The sequence below is a fragment of the Leopardus geoffroyi genome, chromosome B1 (assembly GCF_018350155.1).
Source record: "Leopardus geoffroyi isolate Oge1 chromosome B1, O.geoffroyi_Oge1_pat1.0, whole genome shotgun sequence".
Classification (NCBI taxonomy): Eukaryota; Metazoa; Chordata; class Mammalia; order Carnivora; family Felidae; genus Leopardus; species Leopardus geoffroyi.
In genome coordinates this window covers 192,916,176-192,942,624 of record NC_059327.1, presented here as the reverse complement: position 1 = coordinate 192,942,624, position 26,449 = coordinate 192,916,176, and the positions used below count along the sequence as shown (strand labels likewise).

Here is a 26,449-nt window from a genome sequence, read left to right as displayed (position 1 = left end):
CTTTACAGAGTTATCACTCTCTGGAAAGACAAGGAACTATAATTCTGTCAACACTAATCCCAAACTGTATGCTCAAAGCCGCTGTGGCCTCCCCTGCCCCTAAGAAAAGATAGCACTTGTCAAATAAATACCGGAGATAATTGATAAGAAGAAATTAGAAGGATGTGGCTGGTACAGTGACTGAAGATTTCTTTTTTTAAAGGAACCTTCAGAAGCAGAACACTGGGTCTCAAGTGCCAGCTGTCAAGGATAAAGGAGGGTCACAGGAAAGAAATGAATGGAAACTCCTCAATCCAGCTCCCACTTATCATTGGGTGATTTGGTTCGTATTTGTCTCGCTCGCTAAACAGGCAGGTGCCCAAACATCGTAAGCCTCGAAGGAAAGCTCTCACAGCCAACTCTGCCTGCCACCCGGCGACAATGCCTTGATCGCAAGCAAGAGCCTCGTCAGGAGCGGAGAGGATACTGTCGGCCTGTCAGCCTTGTGCTATTCTCTGACGACCCCTGTGGTTTTCTTACAGGCGCAAAAAAAAAAAAAAAAAAGGAATATTAGAAAAATAAACTGCTTTCTTACTGTATCGCTTTGGTCCATCTTCCAAACAAAATGAAAGGGTTAAGGTGGCGTCATCTTCAAAAAACTCAGTGGCAAATGCGTCCCACCAGAGGTTGTCGCTATCCTGCAAAGAGACGGATCATTTATTTAACAGGCAAGAACAGAAAATATCACAAAAGAGGAAAAGGAAAAAGAAAGAAAAACCCAGTCACCATTCGCTTGTTACTTAGCATATGTGTGTGGGTGTTCTAGAAGGCGGGTGGGCAAGCGTGTGGTCACTCTTCAAATTAACTGCCTCAAATGGGGACCAAATTCCGATTCGATAAATGAGTTAATGCAAACTGGATGAAAATTACTTCTTGAGGACGTGTTTGGGGAGATTTCATAAATGTACTTTGGAACACAATGTGACATTTTTTAACAAAAGGGTTTACATTCCACGTAAAACTCATTCAACTTCTTTTTGTCTCTCCCTGTCTCTCTTTGCTCTTCTAAGAATTTGATTTTACAAACGGAAACCACCATATCACAAGTAGCTTAAGGGGAGTACATTTTTAGAGATAATTAACTCAAAAAGGGGTTGGTGCGACTGGTGGCCCTGCCCTGTGCAAATATGCCCATGAGATACGTGTTTGCCACATGGGTCTATCCAGATGATACAGAGGGACACACAGCGGCAGAAACACCCATCACACGCATGTGGATTGTTCTTGAGAGTTGTTTTAAGATTACGGGCAGTCTTGTTGCCTTGTTATGAACATGATTATTAAAAATAGAGCAGTCCAGCAGAATGCAAACTATCCATGTGAACTGTTTGTCTTGGGTTGAGCCTTTCTCTTGCTCATCCAGAAAACACTTGAACATTGGCCCAGTTGAAGGCAGTTAAAATCGTTGTTAATCGTGATGGGGCAGGGGGCTCCTATAACTGTGAATTAGGCAGAGTGTCGTATTCAAAAGGGGAAATCATACCTGGCCTCGTGCTCTATGTCTTACACCATGTGCCGTAAATACTTTTTTTTTTAATTCATTTTTGAGAGAGACAAAGAGAGCACAAGTGGGGGAGGGGCAGAGAGAGAGAGAGAGAGAGAGAGGGAGACACAGAACCCGAAGCAGGCTCCGGGCTCCGAGCTGTCAGCACAGAGCCCGACGCGGGGCTCAAACCCACGAAGCGTGAGATCACGACTCGAGCCGAGGTCGGACGCTTAACCGACTGAGCCGCCCAGCCACACCCACCCCACCCCCCCCCCCCAAAAAAAAATTCTGAAGCACAATCCTCTTCCAGAGAATGACTGGTTACTGGCAGACTTTAGGAGGAAATGCTCTGCAGCTGTCTGTCAGATGAGGGAAGGGAGGGAGGGGCTCGCAGCCCCCACTGCTTGGCCGGGGCAGAAACACTGCAAGCCTCTCTCCTTCCCGTTAAGTTGCTCTGCTTATGACAACATGAAGCCGTTGACACTGGCGGGCGTCAGGAATGAGCCTTCAGTCCTGGCAAGGATAATTAAAGGGCCACTGAAGGTTGATGCTGTCTGTCCCTTGTTCCAGAAAAGCAACCGCTCAGGCAAATGAATCTTGGGGTCTCTTTTTTTTTTCTGGCTTCCTCCCAATCACCATACCAAAAGCCAACGCTTTCCTTAGTAAAACACGGTAAAATATAAAAGCACCCGGGGCAACGCCTGGCTCCACATACAAACTACCGCCCCGCCCCCTTTTTTCCCCCCCAAAAACAAATATTTATTGAGCACTTACTACGTGCATGCTCTCAGAGTACACAGCTGATTGAGAGACCGGTCCCTCCCCTCAAAGCGCTCAAAACCTACTAGCAGGAGACAGCCAAGTGAGCAACGAACAGACAGCCTCCCTCCGGGCCCCAGACCACAGCACGAAGCCTGGGTGCCGTGGAAGCTCTCAGGGTTTCTAGAAAAATCAGTGGGCTTAGAAGTGGAAGAGGCATCTGGGGAAAGAAACCCTATCCGAGAGCCTGGGCACACTGGTTTATTTTCTTTCAAATTGCTACACAGATGGGAAAAGAATAATAGTGAACATTTATTGAGTGCTTACCACATGCCAAGCATTATTCTAAGTGCTTCATGTGTATTTTCCCTCTCACTCCTTAATACCTCCCTGTTTCTTTTTTTCTTCTTCTCCTTTCTCTCCAGTTCATATCATTTTCTTCTGAGGAGGGGCTGTGCTGTGCTCACTGCTCTATCTCCCAGGCCCCTGAATGGCGTCGAGCCCATGGTATTACGCAATAGCAGCCGTTCAGGGAATGAATGAAGCTGCTCACATCATGTATCATCCCTACCGTACAACTGCAGGAACCGAAGCACGGGTGGTAAATGGAACTTGCCAGGTACACTCAGCCGATGCGGAGTGCAGCTGGGGATTCCGACTCAGACCCTCCGACATCCGAGCCCCAGCCTCTGCCTGCCTCCTTTCTCTGGCAGACTTTGCCGAGGCAGGGGTTAGGATTTAGAAAGAAGGGAGGGAGAGTGCAAAGGAAGGATTTTGTCTCAGATTGGTTTCTCCGTCCAGCTCCTTGCCTCGCGGTCCTGCCCCGGTTGCCAGGACTGACGCCCCGGAGGATGCTCAGCATCCGGCTTAGCTCGGGGCAGTTCGGCAGGCGATACTCTGTCAGTGATGCAACTCGCTCCTGCCAGCAACCCTCATTCCCAGGCTACATCCCTCTTCCCAGCTAAGTGAGCGTTCACAATGTATCTCACCTTGAGGGTTCACAATGTATCTCACCTTCCTGAGCCTGCCTCCTAACTTGCACGTTGAGGATAACGATAGCAAGAGCACAGTAACAATTCTCTGGCAGAGCACATGGGTCAAGGGCAACAAAGCAATAATCATCTTGCGGGATGGGTGTGAGGATTAAATACATTTGTGAGTCTAACGTGCCCAGCAGAATGCCCAGGACACGGTGAAGATCAGGAAAATGCTCCTTTCCTGACTCTACCTTACCATCTCTTTTTTTTTCTAATTTTTTTAAAGTTTATTTATTTTCGAGAGAGAAAGAGAAGTGTGCGAGCAGGCAGGGGCAGAGAGAAAGGGGGATGCAGAATGCAAAGCAGGCTTCCAGGCTCCGAGCTGTCAGCTCAGAGCCCGACGTGGGACTCGAACTTACGAACCAAGAGATCACGACCCGAGCCAAAGTCGGACACTTAACCAACTGAGCCGCCCAGGCGCCCCTGCCTTACCGTCTTTAGTATCATTTTTAAGGGGTGAGACATCGCATGTTCTAAAGAACTGCACCCCAAATGTACTTTATAAAGCAGCCTGTTGATAAATCAAACAGGTTTCCCTAGAATTTCAACTATTTGTAGCCCATTTACCTGGCAGTGGCTCCTGTCTGCAACACGGAACAGAAATGTATCCATTCTCTTTTGCCCTGGTGATTATTCAAAGGCCCAGTGACTAGATCAGATCCTGCACCTCCATTGCTCCGTAATCTAACTCTGGGTTTCTGGCATTTCTGCCAGGAAATGGAGCAGTGGGAGGGAAAAGCCCAGGGAGAACCAAGGCTGCTCCGAAGTCACTGGGAAAAAGGGAAGGACTCGGGTGAAGTGAGGGGTAGCAAATGCTTAGAAGCAGCCGCACAGGAGCCACGTTGCCTAGACAAGTGAGTGTCGGCGAGAGCCGAGCATAACAATGCAAGAAGTGATGATTCAACCAACTGCAAGGGAACATAAGATAAGTCTGCGTCTCAGGAAGTGTCAGGACAGGTGCGGCAGGGGCAGGTTAGGTCAGGTAACCATACACACCAAAAAAATCTATTGGTTTTGGTGAAGAATCTTAGAAGAACTTTTCAAAACTAAAGATGAAATATATAATTATCCCAGACACAGAAAAGGTACAAAATACATATATTGGGGGTTGGCGGATAGAATGAATGAATGAATGAAATTCTTTATTGTACCATCACAAACCCAACTCAAGAAACTCACTCTCCAAAGTTCTCAAGAGATCTTGATTGCTGTGACCCTACTTTGTCTCTTGGCTGATATTTCTAAAATGGCATAATTTTTTTTATATATTTTAAAATTATCATTGTCAACTGCTGCTAAACAGACATATATAACGCTTTTGAATTAGTCCTTAATTATGAGAGGACAGGTGTTTATGTAGGAAAGGGAATAAAAGGAGAGAAGCTTTAACAAAAAACTTGCTAAACGTCAAGTATAGGCCAGTCTTGCGTTGAGTGTATGCGAAGGAAGCAGATTATGGAAACACGCGGTGGTGGGGAGGTGGGATGGAGGGGGGAGGGGTCTGGGTTAATAGTAGGATCCATAACCCGGTATTTTCTAAGTGCTGTACATGACTTGAACGATCTTGTATTCACAACTGTCCTGATTGCTACCGAGGAGCAGAGCAGGCAGCCTATAGAAAACAGACATCTTTAACCTCAATGTCACATTGAACTTCATACATGTAAATTCTGCCTCTTATCAGCTGGAGGACCTTAGTCAAGTCACCTGACTTCTTTGCATCTATTTGCTCATGGGTAAAGTGGGAATAATAATTTCGGTGGACTCTGAGGACTGAAAAAGTAACTGTCCAGCACACAGTAGCTTTTCAAGAAATGAAAGCTATTATTATCCATTATTGTTTCATTTGACCCTTAACATAGTTATAAACACAGAATCTGAATTTCAGAAAAGTTAAACTGAATAAAGATCAGACAGCTACAAAGTGGTAAATCTAAAGTTCACTTAAAAGTCTGCCTAACTCCAGTCCATTTTTTAAAATTGATTTCCTTTTGCAGAGCAGTTTTGGTTCACAGCAAAATTATGACAGACTGCACAGATATCTGTTATATCCCCTGCCTCCCCCCAATACAGCCTCCCACATTCTCAATATCCCCCACCAGAGTGGTACATTTGTTACAATTGATGAACTACCAGTCCACGATTTTCCTCAACAAATTCTACTTGAAAAGTGGTTTTTCACCTTAAGTTGAAGACGAAGGCAGCTGGCATTGCCGAGAGGAAATTCTGCCTGAGCAGACCTCTGACTCAGGTGTTTTCAGATGTTGTACCCTTTCCCCCAACTTCATGACGTTCTCCTAGCAATAAACTTCCTCTTTGCACACCTCTTCCTTCCATTTTGCTGCTGACTACCGTTCCTGGCATCCCTTAGGCAATTTGGGGGAAGACATTTGCATAATAATGACGCTAGGGGTCCAGGCTGGCTGAAATGCAGCCACAAAGGCTTCCGAGAAATCAAATAAGAAACCTCTGGCAGAGATCTTACAGTGCCTAGTGGTAAGAGCTCACGGCCACCTCATGCGCTGTGGACAACGATGACAAACCAGTCCCTCCATCATTCAACTTCACATTGTCAGTCACCTAAAATGACGCCAGCCTTGCAAAGGCTGAAGGCGCTCTGCCTGGTCACGGGAAGAACGGTAAGAGGCCAAGGGGATATAAAGAAAGACAGACTGGTTAACATTCTACAGTTGAACCTACAGGTTAGCACCCCCGCCTCTTGACCAGAAACCTAGCGCCTCCGTCTTTGGAGAAATGGAAGAACCACAAAATTCCCAGTTCTCCTTCCAGAGCAGAGAGCATTGCCAAGTTTAGCAAGTTGACCAGTAGGAGGCTGTGTGAGTGAAGTTGCCAAGCTGCTTAGAAGCCAGGATTCCAGAGAGAAGCTCACTAAGTCAGAATTTTGAAGGGGATGAGGTGTGGCTGACCACTCTGACTTCACGCAGGCGATAATCCCCTCACGTCAGACTAACTTGGAGATTAGCCAAAAAGCGCCTTGAGGTTGACGAGTGAGTCAAGACCAATGTTTTGGGACTTCCAAGTAAGGGTTATGGTAAATGACCTCAAAAGCCAACCAAGGCACAGGTCTTATTGCTAGGCTGTGGGTTGGGGCACGCACCTCAGTTACTAGCAGTGATAATAGACACGACATTTGGAATATATATGGTAAAAGGCATTCCATCCAGGGGCACCTGAGTGGCTCAGTCGGTTAAGCATCCGACTCTTGATTTTAGCTCAGGTCATGATCTCATAGTTCATGAGCTCGAGCCCTGCCTTGGGCTCTGTGCTGTCCTGCTTGGGATTCTCTGCCTCTCTCTCTCTCTCTCTCTCTCTCAAAATAAATAAATAAATTTAAAATAAAAAAAAAAAAAAGACATTCTATCCAGGGAAAAGCCATTCTTACCACGCTATAAAGGAGCCAGCACTAGTCGTTTTCCTGTGCGTAGCCAATGGACCTCGGGCAACTTACCTTCCTGAACCAAGGATTCCTGGTTAACAGTGGCCTCCCCCCTCCCCCCCCCCCCCCCCCCCCCCCCCCCCCGTCTTTGAATAGGTTGCTCTTTTGGCCCAGAATGTGCAGCAAACGCCAAGTCCCAGTCTTGGGACTCCTTTTGCACTGAATCTTGTGCTAGGAAATTTCGAAAACTACGCCCCCGTTAGAATGCAAATCAAATTATGATTGAATCACATTCTTACAATTGTGTAGTAAATGGCGTGATACTTAAGGGAGGGACTAGGCATTAGGTATTGTTCATCCTCAGCAGAGCTCCCACCTGTAGATTACCCAATAAAGGAACAGAAGAATGGAATACACACACGAAGACGCCATACCCACACAAATTCTTCCTCTAATTTCGTAGGAATCTTTTGAGAGTGTAAACTCAGTGGCCAGGGAACCAAGATGGCATTCCAGCTAAGCCCCCTCTCTGTCACATCTCTGTTGTCTCGCTTTCCATCAGCGGATATACCACCCCTGCATGTGAGAGGTTCACATGGAGACAGAAATTTTCAAAATTATCTCACACCCACGTTGCCATTCTACTGTGCCACCTCTTGGGTATTTTTCTTGTCCTTTTCAGCAAAACGTTGGCTAAATGAATATACTTTACTGACTGTAACTTAAGTAAGTGAGGTTTTACCTTATTAATTTTTTTTAAAAAACAGAGAGTAGAAGATAATGTAAAGACCCATGGGTCCATTATCCAGAATTAACAATTATTAAAATGGTATCTTATTTTCCTCTTTAAGAGGAATTAAAAATTATAAATAAAAATAAATGCCCTGGGTCCCCATATCCTGCTGTTTGTTTTTCCTCCCCTCCCCCAGGCTCCCATTAACAACTGTCTCCTAGAGCTCAAGTGACTCTTCCTCCCCCATCTTTTATATTCATACACACACATGACTCCATTCATATACAGTCTTATTTTATGGTTTTAATATTTTATTTAAATGGTATCATACATTATGTTCCTTTCTTTAAGCTTGCTTTTTTTTTCATTCAACATTGCTTTTTGGAGACCTATTTTATATATTAGAGCCTCTTATTCTCTTGTGTAAGCTACATGGTCGTGCACTGAATGCATGTCCTATATTTTACTGAAGCATCTTGCTACTTATCTCTAGACAGTTTCTAATTTTTTGTTATTACAACATTGTTGTGATAAGTATCTTTATAGTGTCCCTTTGTGCACCTGTGTAAATTCCCTGGGGCATATATCTAAAGTCCCTGTGCCGAGGCACAGGGTATATACTGGTCTCTATTTTGGCTCATACATGACGAGGATTCTGTTCTTCCAAATGGAAGATTTCTGGTCTGACTGATGCGTGGGCAAAGATGAAACAAGGTGCATTTCTAAGCAATGTTTTTCCAAGTGGGATCTAATAAGAGGATCAATATAATTACAAAACAGAGACCAGCTTGCCCGGAGAAGGATGGGCATCTAAAAGTCCAGAGAAGATTCAATAATGGAATAATAATAAAATATTAAATTAAAAATGAAATTAAACTATTTGCCCATTATTCTCTGAAGGCAGAGTGTGTCTCAGGGGCTTCATTAACCAAAAGGAGGATTATTTCTTGACACTGACAGAGGAAAGAAAGCATAGGCTCTTTGTGGTCCTTCAAAATAACTCCCGAAACTGAACCAGCGTGGGAGGAGGTGGGGATCTCGCTGTGTGCAACCCGCCACAAGGCTTCTGATCGGGGCCACACCTTTTCCACACAGACAGGTCCTTCCAATCCCTGCTGTTGTTTGGTGTCTGAACAGTACATATTTAGTGTTTAGTGAATATTAATAAGGAAAACTGGATTCTTTTCCCACAGCTGGAAAACGACAATAGCACAGAGTAGCCTCCAGGTAAATAAAGACGAAATTAACTCAGCCTAAACACAGGAAGGGGGAGTGGTATCCGTGATTCTCATATATTTTAATTAGGCAAAAATGCCACGGAAGCTTCTCCACTCCAAATAAGCTTCTATGTGCATTTCTGTGATTAAAATCCTTGGTCCTTTTGTCCCATCACAGGTGAGTCCCAGAACCACTGGCAGCCAAATCATGTATCAGGATGAGAGGCGCACTCAGGTCAAATAGCAGAAGAGAGGCTTAATTACGTTCAAAAATCCACAAAAGCATTTTCCTTCCATCCCAGATTCTCTCCTGCTCCCATCTCTGTCCCTCTCCACCAAAACCAGGACCCCGGTGCGAGGGCTGGCCCCCGGCATCTGTAACTTAAGCACTGACAGGTTATGTGGGATTTTTGCCAGAGTAATTATTTTTCAATTCAACAATAATGAGAAATTACCATGGCAACCACTGGTCACATGGCACACATACACCCCCTCCAAAGAATGAAACCATACATAAAGCATCTATTTCTTGAAAAATGGGTGTGTGTGTGTGTGTGTGTGTGTGTGTTTTATTAAAACAAACTTAAACAGGTCAAAGTGAAGCGAGTGCATGAAGGGGTCTGGAAACAGGAAGATGAGAAGAGCATTGACTTTCTTCAGTATCTCGTGGTTCTAGAAAATAATGATGTCTTATAACCCTACCTCCTTGTACACACACATGGACAGCACTCTATTAATTTGTATCTTACCATTTCGGTCACTCCCATTTTGCACATGTCGGCCAACCCCTCTCAGGAGACACTGAAGGAAGAATGATACGCTCAAGGACAGAGGCAGAAGTGTGCGTGGCCATACCGGCTTTCCCTAAATTTATTTGCCCGTCACACTCCTACTAGATTGAGACAGGAGACAGTAAAGGAGCCCAATCTCGTGCCTTTCCTTTTGTGGACGGCCCCTCATGCGAAGGGAGCGCAGGTCAATTATGTTCTCTAACTAACAAAAGTCTTATTCACTTCCTTAATCCCCAGCTGCTTTTTCTTCAAACCTGGGAGCCTTGCATCAAACCGTGTTTATTCCCAACTAAGCACATTTAATAACAGTAGACAACAGTTCCAGAGCACTTACTGTGTGCCAGCCACCATTCTGAACGTACTGAATGATATAAACCCTGTGAAATGTCGTAGTGACCCTATAAGTCCTTCTAAGAAGCCCATTTTATAGATGTGAAGACTGAGGCACAGAGAAGTTCAATATTCACTTCAGATCACACAGTGAGTTCCAACACATGGATGCTGGCTTTTGAGTTTCGCCTCTTAACTACTCTATGATGTTCCTTCAGCCAGAACAATATTCTTCGAGACATCTACTGTCCTCTTACCTGTCTCAACATCCAGTTAGTGCTAAGCGCACTGACTATTTGGGGCTACCCCTCTTGAAGACACAGCCCAAAGCAAGGCTGTCCGCCACATCTGTGGAATGCTACATGGAGACACAAGAATGAGAGGAATAAGGAAGCATCATTTGCTCCAACCAGCTGCTAACTGCCGGAACACGTGATGGACGCAGGGAAAGCATTCTACAGCCCCTTTTTTATTTATCTTCGTGGGGCTGTGTTTATTCTCCCGTCCCTGGGATTGCATTTTTCTTCTCTCCTGCCATCTACGATTCCGCTCATTCTCAGCTAAATCGCATCTTACTTGACAATAAACACGAGCGATCATTTTAACGGAGAAATTTTAAGATGCCACGTTATCCAACAGTAAACTAGGCGTCTTGATAGAATATCTCAGGGTTCAACTCACAATGCAAGGCTTCCCTTCAGAAAGTGCTCCCTGAATTTCACTCTTTAGTGAAAGTGGAAGCTGCCTTGGGAAAGAAGGGCAGGAAAACAGGCAGAAAGACAAGACTTGGCAACCGGCAGGTAATGGCTCTTGAGCAAAAGACACATCAGCGCCTTTTCCCCCAAACACCAGGGAAAATTCATGTATTTCGATCTTCATCCTTGACCTACTAAATCGTTAATTAATTGTGAGCATTCCAAAGAGAAATGTGATTTACGATAATCTAAAAATAATGACTAAAATGGATACATGTTTTGTGCACCCAGAACTCAGTGTTTTTGTTTTTTTTTTTGCCACTGGACTTATCATAACTATAATAAAAGAATAATTTCCTTTTAAAGTTTGGGTTTCCGTAAGATTTATGAGGGTAGTATCTATATGCAAGTCTTGTACATTTTGCCTCCATGGCCCAAAACACCTAGCTAGTAGGCCACAAATAAGTACTTGATGTTTTTATTATTTAAATTACATAATTTAAATATTTATTCAGTGAAAACCAAGAATATTTTAGGGCGCCTGGGCGGCTCAGTTGGTTAAACATCTGACTTCGGCTCATGTCATGATCTCATGGCTTGTGACTTCGAGCCCCGCATCGGGCTCTGTGCTGACGGCTCGGAGCCTGGACCCTGCTTCGGATTCTGTGTCTCCCTCTTTCTCTGTCCCTCCTGGCTCACGCTCTCTCTCTCTCTCTCTCGCTCTCAAAAATAAATAAACATTTAAAAAAAAAAAAAAAAAGGAAAAAATAAAGAAAACCAAGAATATTTTCCAAACTCTGAAGAAAAACAATAGTTGTCTTTTCATGATTGTGAAACACTTCCACTCTCTGCTCACATGCCTGTTACACAAGGGTGTTAAATATTTAATATACGAATCAATGAAAATGCTACGAGTTTTGCAATGAACTATTTCCTAGTCTTTACAGTATTCCAATCAAAGCGGCACTTTCGTTATCCCAATTTAAATGAGGAAACTGATGCCCCAGGGGGTACCCAAGTACATAGACCAAGTAAGACACAGCACTGGGATTTGATTCCTAATCATTCTGATTCCTAGACATTTGGTCGTATCCACAGGGCTTGAGTACCTGTTCTAATCTGTATTATGCTGGCGTGAAGGAGGACTAGTGTTTTCTCCATAATTAAGTTTCCTGTTTTCTACTCGACACGGAGACATGCACTCTAACATATCAAAAATAACATATCGGGGACCCCACGATAATCCACTCTGAAAATGGCACGGTGAGGCATTACTCTAGAAGCAGCGGTCTCATTGGTGGCCCCTCTGTGGCGGTGAGCACCGTACCTCATATTACATCACCTCACCTAGGTGCAAGGGGTCCTGAGATGCGGCATAATGGGATGAGGCAGCAGCCTATATATCTTGAGAAAAGCTCATCATAAAATAAGGCACAAATCTTCTGTTCCAACATACACACAGCAGGCAGGAGGACATTTCTGGAAACGCTTGCAAGATGCAAAAGCTTGTTTTTGTGACCTGCCCAATTGCACCTGAATCCAGTGACAGAAATACTTCCTGGAGTCATAGCTAAAAATTGGAAGACCGGGCCAGGGCTGAGGCATTAGGGAGCCACTGGAAAAGAAAACTCAAGTTGTTCTTTCTTCCTACTTGAGAAAAAGGCAAAAAGGATTTTTGTTCACAAAGATAAATACAAGAAAACAAACGTATTCAGAAGATGAACCTATCTTGATGATGGCTGAAGGCTTCCATTGTCTTCTCCATTTAGATTTCTGTTATCAGATTCTCTCTGATTTGCCAGGGACAGCGGACGTCTGTGTCACGACCCTCGGGTACTCTCCGGGGCTCCTCAACTGTGGCTCCAGCTGCCCCACTTGTGAACCCAGGAGACACGGCAGAAGGAGCATGTGTAAAGCCGGACCTACTCCCCTTTCCACCCCACTCCGAGCCTTTTTTCTTTTCCATCTCAACAATGTAATTCCAGTTTCCCAGTCGCTTAGGCCAACCTTTTCGGGCATGTTCTTCCTTCCTCTCTGTTCCTAACCCCACACTTCGAAACTGCCAGCAATCCCCAGGAATCTCCTTTCAACGTTTAACAGAACCCACCCACGTTTTTCTCTCCTTCTACCCCCGCCCCTTGTCTGGGCCCCAGGAACTGCAGCCTGGACAACAGTAACCGCTTCCTAATCCTTCTCTCGGCCAGGCCCCCGGTTCCCCTAGAGCCTGTGCTCTGCAAAGAAGCCTGCCTGACCTTTAAACAACGTCCACCGGTTGCATCTCTCCCTATTAGAGCCCCCCCACCCCCCATGGCTCCTCCACGCCATTTCTCCAGGAAGCACACTGCCCCGTGGTTGGGACTCTGTCTTCCTCTCTGGCTTCAGTTCACTTCGCTGTCAGCACACATTGCAGATCCTGGCCCTGGCTTCTGCTCCGGGGCCACATTCTGCCCCTCCACAGGGCCCCTTGCTTTTCCCATTCCGCCACCGAGTGGATGCCTTTCCTCTACTCTACTTGGCCTGGTTTTCTCTTCCTTGGCATTCAGCTCTCGGCTTCCTTGTCATCTGTGACCATGCAATCTATAGGATCCAACTCACTATCGCATCAGTGTTTTTCCTCCAGGAAGTACTTATCGCTCGATTTTGTTTATTGTCTTCCTACCTCCTTGAAAAACGTTAAGTTTCTTGGGAACGCAGGACTCTGCTGCCTGCTTTACTATGGAACCTTGCACATAATACCTGCTTAGTAAATGGCCAAATAAATAAATATACAAAAAATGTGCTAAACAAACAAGAAAAAAGAAAAGCTAAATCTGTTGAGGAGTCCACGTTCATTGCTTCCACAGGGCAGCCATTCTCGGACTCAGACTTGTCATGGCCCAGTTGACTACAACTACATAATAAAGTACCAAGAACTTACCAGAATCTTTATGCACTGTAATTTTTTAAATAAATATATGCCATGAATTAAGAGCATTAAAAATATTTATGCCCTTTGACTCAGTAATTCTATTTCTGGGAATCCATCCAAAAGACATAATCCAAAAATATGTAAATGCTTTATACACAAAAATATTCACCATAGGAGCTTTCGTAACAGCATAAAAACTAAAACAATGCGCAGTGCTGAAAGAGAGGAATGATTCAAGAAATCATGGTAGGTCCACTAGGAAGAAAAGAGGAATCTTTAAAAACAGTGTGTGCCCATGGTTTACGACACAAAGGCATTCTTACGTTATAATGTGAAAGGAAGAAAGCAAATGGAACTCAGAGCAAGACAGCATTGCGCCCGGGAAGCCGGGAAGCCGACAGAAGCTGGGTTCATGGTCAAGATGGCCATGCTGGGGACGGCGGGGAGGATGGACTGTTTGATAAGCAGTGTTGAAACAACTGGCTTTTCACATGGAATAAATCAATAAGTTTGATTCTACCTCACATGACCAAACGCACATTCCAGATGGATTAAACATATAAATGAAGAAAAACACAATGTTGAAGCTATTAGAAGATAGCAGAATACCACATGTGATCTCAGAACAGGGGAAACTTTTGTCAACAACACACTACAAGGAGAAAGCACAAGAAACAAGCCACCCACTTGAATATATCAACACAGAAACAGACCGTATGACACAAGAGACCTTAAACAATGCTTCAATATGAGTGACAGGCTGGGAGAGGACTAGTAACTAGAATATATAATGAACTGTAAAAATCCAAAATCACGTTGAATCGCTATACTGTACGCCTGAAACTAATATAACACTGTATGTTAACTAACTGGAATTAAAATTAAAACTTTATATTGAGGAGGGCACCTTTTGGGATGAGCACTGGGTGTTGTATGGAAACCAATTTGACAATAAATTTCATATATCGAAAAAAAAATTAAAAAAATAAAATAAAATAAAATAAAAACTTTAAAAAACTCAGTAATCAATAAAATATAAACAAGCAAAAGATATGAAAGTATCATTCTCAGAAAATGGTCAATAGAGCTCTGAAAAGATTCTCTATTTCACTTGTAATCAAGACAAGGTGAGTCAAAAGTAAGCCATCGTCCACCCACGTAGTTGTCAAAAAAAAATCAAAACACTGAACAATACCGCATGTTCTGGACGGGTGGGGGGACACAGGAACTCACGGACTGTGGACGCGTCTCACTGTGGTCTGACGGCAGCACACAGAGGGGCGGATTCCAGGATGCTCCTCCACTCATCACCTACCGCCCTCCTCGTCGGCCCTGAAACCCGACAAGCTTTGCCCCTCATCCCCTCCACCTGCAAATTCCTTCTCACCCCACACGCTCCCCGCACTCCTTCCCAACCATCTGTGTTAATTCCTTAGGACCTCCACCTGAGTCTTGCCTCCAGCCGGAAGCCCCCAGGCCTTCCAACCTACTGAAAAGTCACCATTTTATAGACTGAGATACATTTTTTTTTTTTTAATTTTTCAACTGGTGTGAACTTCACGCTGAGTACTCCTCTAGTACCATATTTTTATTTTATTTTACATTATGTCTAGTTATTATATTTTCACGTCTCAGCAATTAGACTCCAAACTCCATGGGCAGATACATTATCTTCCTTGGGTTGTTCTTTGTATTCCCATCGCTTACCTGGCACACATTTACTGTGTGTTTAATTATGAACTGAACACTGTGCATTATCTACTTGAAGCATTTGAGCATTTCCAGGCAGCTACTGTTATTAACCTCATTTCACAGATGGAAAAACCAAAGCTCAGAAAGGTTACTTTATCTTCCCAATCACACACGTGATACACGTTGGAGACAGCGTTCAAATCCATGTCTTCAGAGTTCAGAACCTGTCCCTTTTAACTGATGTGTGTGTTGAGAGAGAGAGAAAGGATTGTGGGAGAATATCAGTAATAGAAGGTCCTACATAAGACTTGTGCATGAATGTTCATGGCTTCATTATTTATAGCAGGCAAGAGATGGAAACAATCCAAATGTCCATCAAATGATGAATAAATAAACCAAATGTGGTATCTCCATATAATGGAATACTATTAGCAAAGAAAGGAATGAAATGTTGACAAATGTTATAACAGATATCTTGAAAACATTATCCTAAGTGAAAGAGGGCAGACACAAAATGCTGTATATTGCATGATTCCATATATTGTATGTATTGTACGATGCCATATATTGCATGATTCTGGATATCGTATATATATACTATACTATATATTATATTATATTATATTACATTATATTATATTATATTATATTATATATCCATATTATATATCCATATCATATATCCATATCATATATCCATATCATATATCCATATTATATGTCCATATAATATATGCAGTATCCAGAGTTCTGGCTCCACCATTTACTACTAGCTGTGTGATCTCAGGCAAATTACCTCAACGCTCCATGTCTGTTTCACCACATGTAAAGATGCCTCATCTTGCATTGTGAGGATTAAAGTAGAGAATGCATGGGCCAGGGACTGGAACAGAGTAAACATCCAGTAAAGAGCACTATCGTTAAGTGGTGGGGAAAATCCCAAGGCCAGGGCTGCTGCGAATCTGAAATAATATCCATCAGGACCGCACCTCATGATACAGCCCGCACACTTGCATCCACACAGCCTGGGTCTAGACACCAATGCCAGCACTTTTTTTGCTCTGTGACTTGGGGCAAGTTACCCAGTCTCAGGGAAGAAGAGAACAACAATGGTAATAATTGTAGAGCTGTTACGAGGTTGAAATGAGCTGATACATCCAGATGCTTAGCACAGTGACGGGCAATAAGCTAAGTATTACCCGTCATTATAGTTCTGGCCATCAGTGTTATAAAAGACACCCAAGATAGGGCTTCCTGTTCTCGGAAAATGTATAACCCAATTAGTCTGTCGCAGTATCGCCACTGACCACGGATTACAAACAAGGCACAGCCTTCTGTGCATCCACCTCAGGAGACTGAAAACCCCTTGAGGGCGGGATCAAGTGTCTTATTTGTGACTGTGTCAATTGTGCCTTACACAATGCCTGCCTGGGAAGAACAAGGGTGCACATCTATCAAAGTGAGTTTTCACGCAGCCCGACAGAAGCAAAGTCTCTATTTTGCACGCCAACCTTAAATCCACAGTTGCGTGTGGTTGGGGCTAATTTGCATCTCAGCATCTCAGAAAGCTCTGCATTTAGCTATTCGATTTGCTTCCTTGTCAACTAGAGATCACAACTCGCACGGCAAAGAGAGCTTTAGAAAACTGGTTTGCCTGCCAGCTCCCATATATGGTCCGGCAGGATTCTTCACTTTCCCCCCTTCCATCTCCATGGGAGGCAAGAAACTGGTTCTGATTCTAATCCTGACACTATGCTGGGTGACCTCAAGCAAACACAAATCAAAGGAAAAAAGAAAGAAAGAAAGAAAGAAAGAGAGAGAGAGAGAGAGAGAGAGAAAGAAAGAAAGAGAGTCTTAACCATTATGCCAAATCAAAAAAAAAACCCAAAAAACAAAAAAACAACAGAATCTTAAGTGTCCATAATGTCCTTAAAGGATGCGCTTGTGCCTTGGTTTCTCCATCTGTCAAATATAAGGACAATTCTTTTTTTTTTTAAAACATTTATTTATTTTTGAGAGTGAGAGAGCAGGGGAAGGGCAGAGAGAGAGGAGCCAGAGTATCAGGCTCCTCACTGCGAACACAGAGCCCATCGGGCTCGAAATCACAAATCCACTGTGAGATCATGACATGAGCTGAGACCACGAGTCAGATGCTTAACCGACTGGGCCACCCAGGGGCCCCAAATATAAGGACAATTCTCAGGGTACTTTTAAAGGCATCCTGCCAGAACACTGATTTCTTCAGGAATTTACTGCTCACCAAAAGAACCTGCCCACCTTCCCCACTCTGGCCTTTAAGGGAAAATATTTTGGAGGGGGGATCTTGGTCAGAGCGAAAATGGAGGCAGGATCACCACCAAAGGATATAAGAGCAAAGATTTCTCATGCCATCACTTTCCAGGTTCAAGAATGGTCTCCACAAGGACAGCAAATGGATTTCAACCCAAGGGGCCTCTCTAATGAGCTGGTGATTGTTACCGAGGACTCTGAATTCATTCATACCTGCAATAAATATGTATTGAGCACCTACTATGTGCTAGAGAATGTTTTAGGCATGAAGGATAAAGCAGTGAACAAAAAAAAGGATACAAATTTCTGTCCTCATAAAGCATACATGTCAGTGGATGACAAACAATAAGGAAGATAAGTGAAATATATCATTTACTATAGAGTGGCAGGTTCACAGGAGAAGAACAAGAGAGCAGAAAATGAGGACAAGGATAAAAAAGGGGAGGGTGAAGGGGCAGTGAAATTTTACAGCGGGTGAGCAAGCACGGCCTTGATGGGAATGTCTCTTCTGAGCAAGATTTCTCAACCTCAGCATTACTGATATTGGAGGCTGGATGGTTCTTCGTCGTGGGGGCGGTCTTATGCACTGCCAGATGTTTGATAGCATCCCTGGCCTCTACCCATGAGATGCCAACAGCACCTCCCTCAATGGTAACAACCAAAAATATCTCCAGACATTTCCAGATGTCCACCAGGTTGAACATCACTGGCTTAGAGTTAAAAACCTGAAGAAAGGGAGAGAGGAAACCACACAGAGATCTAAAAGGATCCTGGGTAGGCAATGGAGGCCGAGTGGCGAACGAAGCTGGCCTCAGCCCCGACCTAGAGGCAATTTATATCAAATACAAATATCTTGTCTAGTATATTTGCCCTCAAGACGGGTCTTGGTCACTTTAGGCAAAGAAACAGCAAGGGCCCCAGCCCAGAGACGGGAGAACTGTGATGCATTTAAGGAACTGAAAAGAGGGCCTCTGAGCCAACTACTGGGAGCCAGGAGACAGAGGCCAAAGATGAGCCTGGCGAAGGCCTGAGGTAAGTTGTCACAAGCAAAGAGACCTCACAGGGAGGTTTTAAGCAGGGAAGTATTGTGATCAGTTTAGTATTCTAGGTTCCAGGGACCTTCAATGACAAGCCCAAGTAACCTCCACTCCCGAAGAGCTGTGTGACCTTGGGCAAGTTCCTTCACTACACTGGGCCTCCATTTCCTTACCTATGAAATCGGGAACGGGGACAAGAAGAGATCTACTTCGTGGGTTTCTGGTGAGGACCGAATGTGTGCAAAGCACTCAGACCTTGTTCCTGGTACACAGAACATACTTCAGGAAACTCTTAGTTTTTGTTTTTGTTTTTTTTTTTTTCAACGTTTATTTATTTTTGGGACAGAGAGAGACAGAGCATGAACGGGGGAGGGGCAGAGAGAGAGGGAGACACAGAATTGGAAACAGGCTCCAGGCTCTGAGCCATCAGCCCAGGGCCCGACGCGGGGCTCGAACTCACGGACCGCGAGATGGTGACCTGGCTGAAGTCGGACGCTTAACCGACTGCGCCACCCAGGCGCCCCAGGAAACTCTTAGTTTTGATGAATATCACTCTTCTTTCCTTCCCTTTCTTTTCTTTCCCTTTCTTCCCTTACCAATGCCCAAGTGACATTTATTGCTAGGTTAAGCTTTCATATCTACCCTCCTTGTCCCTGCCCTGTCTCCTGCACCCATTCTTCAGGCCAGCTCATGCCTCCACTCCCAGGGCCCTGGCTTTCCATTTCTATTGCACACCTGCCTGCCAGCTTCTTTGCAAACCTGGCCTTTGTATTACCTATCAATAGTCTTTACTGGGGGCAAATGCTTCCACTTGAAGACTAACATCCAGGAGGCCTCTTTCTTGCTTCAATACATTAAGATCCCATACGTGTGTATCTTAAATCTCTGTCCTATCTTGGGAAGGTCTTCTTAAACAATCAACTGTCGTCTTTGAGGGTCATGAAACCACACCCCACCCAGTTAACATGCACAAATGATACTGTACTATGTCCTTATAATCCATTAATGCCTACACAACTCCCCTACATGTACAGCCTCCCTTCCCATTTTGTGGTCCAGAGAATTTCTACTAGTCAACACCTACTGGAGTTTCCCTTCCCAGCCTCCACCCCCACGCCCACCCAATCCCTTTTCCCCGCCACCTTCAGTATCAGTAATTCCATTTTGCTTAGCTGGAAATGCCAGCTTCTGGCTCTGGGCCTGGCACTAAGCAGAGGCCCCTCCCTCCCCCATCAATATCCACTGGAGGGTTGATGCACACACAGCAATGTCACGTACCACATCCCAGTTCATCCTTACACCACGCTAGTAAAATCAAAGGCATAGGTGTTGTACATGTGAGACAACCAAGGCTCAGAGAGGTTGAACAACGTGTTCAGAGTTACCCAGGAAGCAAACAGCAAAGTCATAAGCCATATAAGAATTTCCTAACTTCCACTGGTGAGATGTCTATTTTGTTTTATTTATTTTTTTAAGTTTATTTATTTATTTTGAGAGAGGAGAAAGTACAAGCAGGGAAGGGGCAGGGAGAAGAAGAGAGAGAATCCCAAGCAGGCTCTGCACTGTCAGCACAGAGCCCGATGCGGGGCTCGAACTCACGAACCCTGAGATCATGACCTGAGCTCAGACCACGAGTCAGATGCTTAACCGACTGGGCCACCCAGGCACCCGTAAGACTTCTATTTTGAATAAACGTGCCATCTGCCAAAACCTTACATTTTAGATTCAAACTGTGCACCATACACGTGTAAACAGAAACATTACCTATAAGTTGCTGGACTTACTGTCATCACAATAATGTGGTGATTATAGCAAATCATATCACTAACAATTACTGAATATTTTCTCTGACACAGGCAGTGCGCTAGGCCCTATACAGAACTGTCTCATTTAATTCTTGCAACATTCCTGTGAGGTAGATATGATCATGTCCAATTTACAGATAAAGAAGATAAGGCTCAGAGAAGTTAAGTAATCTAAACAAGGCCACCTACCTAGTGAATGACAAACAGAAAATTCTTTTTCCACTGTGACGGTTAATTTTGTTTGTCAACTTGGCTGGGCCACAAGGTAGCCAGATATTTCTAGGTATGTCCCTGAGGGTGTTTCTGGATGAGATTTGAATCAGCAGCCTGGGTGAAACGGATTGCCCTCCTTCATGTGGGTGGACCACACCAAATCAACTGAAGACGTGAATAGAACAAAAGGCACGAGTAAAACTCCACCTGCCTGACTGGTTGGGTTGGCACATTGGTCTCCTTTTGCTCTCAGGCTGGAACTTACACCTTTGGCTGAGTTGCTTCTCCAGCCTTTGGATCAGACTAGAACTACATGATCAGATGCCCTGCGTCTCCAGCTCATCAACCTACCCTAGAGATCTTGGGACTTGTCAGCCCCCATAACTACATGAGCCACTTCCTTATAATAAATATCCTTCTATACACATATATCCGATTGGTTCTGTCTTTCTGGAGAACCCTGACCAAAACAGTGGTATACACCTAAGCCTTAATATGTTACCATCTCCTGCATTAAGTAACAATAGAATTCCTTTTACTCCAGGTAGAGAAGAAACATAAATTATCAATAGCATGCAGCAAGGAACTCACTCAAACACTTTATTAGATGCAATTTGTTTTGTGCCAACATCTCAGAAGCAACTTGTTCTCCCCCTGCTCACTTATATTTCAGGAAAATACACCACACCTGGGAACAGAGAGATGGCTTTGAATTTCCAGGAGCTTGGCTGGCCTTGTACCTCTGACACACTTTTTCATGGATGAGCTTGGATAAGTCATTTTACCTCTCCAAGGAGGTAAAATGTGGATTACTTACACCTGTGTGCCCCAGGGTGCCGTAAGGTTTACATGAGATCAGATATTGATTATTTTTAATTTTATTCTTCCCCAAACCACACACAAAAAAAGTTAGCACGCAACGGGAACCATTGACTTCAGGAGCAGTGCACGATGCAAAGTAGATGCTAATTCTGTTTAATCTGATTCTTGTCCAGTCATCCTAACTGAAGGCTAAAAATGATTCTGCAGTAATAAAGGGAATTATAATACACAATTGCAGAGGCTTGGAGAGCAATTCCAGCACAGAACCAAGCGATTATACATTGCAACAAATTAAAAACTCAAAAAAAGCAGGGGAAGGGGGGAGGAAACCAAAGACCACTCAAATCCCTTAAGAAACGCTATTTAATAAAGCAAACTCTATTTTCCATAGAATTCCAATCAAGGAGCATGTGGGCTCCTTGGAAGCAATTAGAGACATGTATGATTTAATGAAAATGCAAAAGCCAAGGACAAACAAAATAACTGTGTAACAAGAGGCCCCTTCCCTACCCCTGCCTCCAAACCCACAGAACGTAGAAGAGGTGAAAAGTTTGTACCAGAGATACACAGCTAATATCAGCTAACATCAGAGCCACGATCCCCCAAAAGTCAGGTCTGCTTTGCCTTTTGCCAGAACACAAAGGAAATGAGACTTTCAAGTCAAGTCCAGGCTTAAGTGCCACAGCGAGTGAGGACAGCCTCCATGGGTGGCCATTTAGACCTGTGATCTCAGGAGGAGAAAATGTGAGGTCTGGCATCTCCTCTCTTTGGCCTTGGTCAAACCCTAGCCCCGTTCCTCCTACAGGGCTTGGTCATTCTTGGGGTTCCCCTTTGTCAACCATACACCTCAAATGTAATATTGATTTTAAGCAACCTCCCTCACTGCAGAAACACATAGGTCGCTGTCCTATGACTGGAACTCTCTGGGGTTCAGAGGAAGAAGGAGGAGACAAATTTGACACCTGATGTGACCCCCTACCCCTCGGTCCGCATGCCTTGCTCACCAGCTTTCTATTCTCCAAACACCACGTGGTAACTTCTGTTTCCGATCAACCTGAACCCTTACCAACCGCCCCCCTCTAGCTACTGAGCCCCAAGAAAGCAGAAATGATGACCTTTTATTTGCTCATCATTGTGTCCCCAACTGCTTGTACAATTCCTGGCACTGAACAGGCATTTAATGACATCAATAGAATGAATACATAAAATAGTGGGTTGCTTGGAGTTTTGCAAAGTCTTTGGAAAGACTGCTTTATCTTCTTTGTTCGTTCAACATTGTTGAGTGTTGAGTATGTTCCAGGAGCTGGGGGTAGAGTGATGAATTAAACCTGGGTCTCTGCCCACAAGGAATTCGGGGTAGAGGAGGAGAGAGAGAGAAGGAAAGAGTCCACCAGAGTACGATGTGAGGTGAAGAATAAGGGCACAAAGGAGTGGCCAGCACTTGGCAGCTGGTAACGCTTCCTGGCCTGAGGAATGTAATTCCGAGGTCCTCACTGGTAAGTAGCTGGGTGTATTAGTTTCCTGTGGCTGCTGGGACAAATTGCCACACATTCGGTGGCTTAAAAACACAGAAACTTGGGGCACCTGGGTGGCTCCGTCAGTTAAGCGTCCAGCTCTTGATTTTGGCTCGGGTCATGATCTTACAGTTCGTGGGTTCAAGCCCCACACCGAGTTCTGAGCTGACAGTGCAGAGCCTGCTTGGGATTCTCTCTCTGCCTCTCTCTCTGCCCCTCCCCTGCTCATGCGTCTGTCTCTCCCTCTCCCTCTCTCAAAATAAATAAGTAAACTTAAAAAAAAAAGAAATATAGCAACTTATTCTTTCCTAGCTCTGGCGTCTGGAAGCCTGGAATCAAGGTGTCAGCAGAGCGAGGGCTGGGAAGAATCTGTTCCATGCATCTCTTCTAGCTTCTGCTAGTTGCAGGCACCCCTTGGCACCCCTTGGCTTGTAGTTGTGTCACTCCAATCTCTGCCTCCGTCTTCAGATGGGCTTCCTCCTGTGTGTCTGTCTCTGCGTCTCAGTTTTCTTCTAAGCACACTGGATTCAAGTACATCCTAATCTAGTAGGACCTTAACAGAGTACATCCGCAAAGACTCTGTTTCCAAATAAGCTCACTCATTCAGAGATTCCGGGATCCATGGTGGTACGGGGTGGGGAGGGGAGTGAAGAAAACACTATTCAATCCAGTACAGTTGGCTATGTCGTACTCTTTGATTCTGGAAAGTATATTTACTTTCACAAGCACCAGTTGTCTGATGGATTTAGTGTGACAGCATTTTACTCTCTGCTGAGCACATGGATATGCCACAGTGTGAGGAGTGACCCACATACTTCTCCCCCTGATCTAGTCAACGTTCCAGAGGGGACGAGGAGCAAAATAGGTCACTGGCTGGCTGCCGACTCTCCCTACTGCCATGCCTTCCCTCCTCCGGCCTCCCCGAGCTGAGAGCTCAATCTCACCCACCTTAGCTTTATGCTCTAACTCGGCAGTCTGCTCTGGGTTCAACCAAGGCAGCTGTACAAGCCCAGTGAAGTGCTCCCCCTTGGAGATGCTCTGGGGGAAGACTCACTCTGAGGCACTCAGGACAGCTAAAGAAACTGCCATAAAGTACAGCCACTTCCGTGTGGCCCCTGAAATCCTGGCCATGCCCCCTGCTGCCTCTTCTTGTTTGTTTAGCTTCGTTCCTGGTCGTTTGCTCTCCCATCCTTAATCCATTTTTTCAGGGCTTCCTTCCAAGGCACAGTCTTAGCCCGTCAGTGATGGGAACTGAGGTTTCTGAAGCCCGAATTAAGGGTTCGTCATTGGTGCCCTCAGTGGAAGGGATCTCAGCCACGTCTAGGTAATCCGAACCCCAGAGATGTCCAGGAAGTTCCACAAAGCAGGCCTCAGTAAAGAGTAGATGGAAATAGAAATCGAAAAGCCCAGAGTCCAAGTCTGAGCTCTACTCTTTATTAGACATCTCACCGTAGGTCAGTTGCTTAACTTTCTTAGTGGCTATTGATTGTCTCATTTACGTTAATTCCTACCAAATAAGATTAAAATATACATAAATTAAAGAAAAACAAGAATGCATTTGGCACAGTTCAAGACACACGGAATACATTCAATAAATGTTTTTGAATTGCACTAAGAAAATTGGAACACCTAATATAGAGCTCATAAAGTTTAAGGGAGTGAATATACTGGATTCAGGTCTGGAAAGAAATATGTAAATTTTCATTTTTTACAAAAACATGTTGTTCCTCCAGGGCTTGTACCTTCTTGTTCTTCAGGTAACTTAAATATCAACTTCTCAGGGAGGTCTTATCAACACTTTACCTAAAAGACAACATCTGTCCTCTATTCTCTGTCTGTTTTCCGCACACCACTCATGTAAGCGATGATTTTGTTACTGTGTCTATTGTCTGTCTCCTCCTCTACGCTTTTTGCTGCATGAGGATACTAAGTTCATCTTGCTCTAATCCCAGTGCCTGGTATAGAGCCACATGATCAATACAATTTGTCAAAAGAAAGAATTAAGAAGTCAATAAATCCTGTCACAGCAAATAGAGAAGGTGCCATATTCTTATCATTTTAGCTCTTTTTTTAAAAATGGAAAATGTTTGGGCTGCCTGGGTGGCTCAGTCAGTTAAGCCTCCGACTCTTGGTTTCAACTCGGGTCACGATCTCACAGTTTGTGAATTGTAGCCCTATATCAGGCTCCGTGCTGATGGTGCAGAGCCTGCTGGGGATTCTCTCTCACTCCCTTTCTCTCTACCCCCCCCTTCCCATGCTGTCTCTCTCTCTCTCTCTCTCTCTCTCTCTCTCTCTTTCTGTCTCAAAATAATAAATAAACTTTAAAAAAATGGAAGAGGGTTGTGCATTTTGAAGAAGAAAATGAAAGAAGTCAAAGTAATTGCTGCTAGTGGGATTATTAAAGCCAATTAAGAATGTCAGGAACCTGGGGCGCCTGGGTGGCTCAGTCGGTTAAGCAGCCGGCTTCGGCTCAGGTCATGATCTCACGGTCCGTGAGTTTGAGCCCCACGTCGGGCTCTGTGCTGACAGCTCAGAGCCTGGAGCCTGTTTCCGATTCTGTGTCTCCCTCTCTCTGACCCTCCCCCATTCATACTCTGTCTCTCTCTGTCTCAAAAATAAATAAACATTAAAAAAAATTAAAAAAAAAAAAAGAATGTCAGGAACCTAGTATATAATCTAGAATAAGTATCCAAGGGATGCCTAAAATTCTCAGACATTCCTGGCCATTGTGGTTACAGTCAAATGAACTGAAGGTAAGACATCAAGGGGACGAGGGGGAAATTAGCTTCCCCTATTCCCTCATCTCCCTTGGCTACTTGGCATTAGGGCTGGTTCACCACCTGAGGGCCCTAAATGTTAGTCTCTTAAAAAAGAAAAAAGTAGCAGTCAACCCCTGGAGGACACAGCCATGGTTCCCATGACCCTTCTTCTTCTTCAAGCTAATCATCTCTGGGTCTTTGAACTCTTTCTCCGGGGCCTGGGTTTTCATGTTTTCTCATCATCCAAGATGGCACCACTAAAGTGAAACAGACATTTAACTTGCCACCCAGTCTCCTTCCTATGCGGATAACAGTGTGAGGGGAAAAAGACACATAAACCTGGGCCATCCGCGCTTAGCAAGCGCATTTAGATTTCCATAAAGCCATAAAAGGTTTCAGATGACACATGCACTTCAAAAAAGACAGATTCTTAAATGAGAGCGGTTTCGAGAAGATCAGGCATCCTGTGGTGCCCTTGGGCAGGGAGAGCAAATTGCACAACCATTGCTCATCTGAGCAGCAGCGAGAAGTCCTGCCAGCAGGGACACAAGTTCAAATCCCTGGGCCACCTAAGCCAAGTTTTGCAAAGAGATTCCCCTCCAGCTCACTGCCCCCCACAGCTAGATCGCCACACTAACTCATTCTTCCCGTTGCGTTTCCCTGAAAAGGGGAACACAAGAAAGATAGAAAATGAGCTTTGTGAAAACCATGCATCTGCCCTGAAATTTCCCTCCTCTGAGTTATAGGTAGACAATGAGATTGAGACAAAAGAGCACTGCCCTGCGAGTCAGGCTCTTTATATCTAATTTTAGAACTGGAAGGACCCTTCGACACGAGCTAATTCAGATCTCTCATTTTACATTCAAGGACATTGAAACTCAGGCCACCTTCATTAAGTAGTTATCCATGTGACCTTAGCAAGTTGC

At 44.4% G+C, this 26,449-nt stretch overlaps 1 protein-coding gene across 11 annotated transcripts in view; it reads right to left on the bottom strand.

Moving 5' to 3' along the window:
* Positions 1–26,449, bottom strand: part of LDB2 (LIM domain binding 2) — a 383,786-nt gene that overhangs the window by 240,007 nt on the left and 117,330 nt on the right. For all 11 annotated transcript variants that reach the window (XM_045474451.1, XM_045474456.1, XM_045474460.1 and 8 more), the window contains exon 2: positions 575–677. In XM_045474451.1, coding sequence (XP_045330407.1) covers positions 575–677 — 103 coding nt within the window. The remainder of the gene's footprint in view (positions 1–574; positions 678–26,449) is intronic.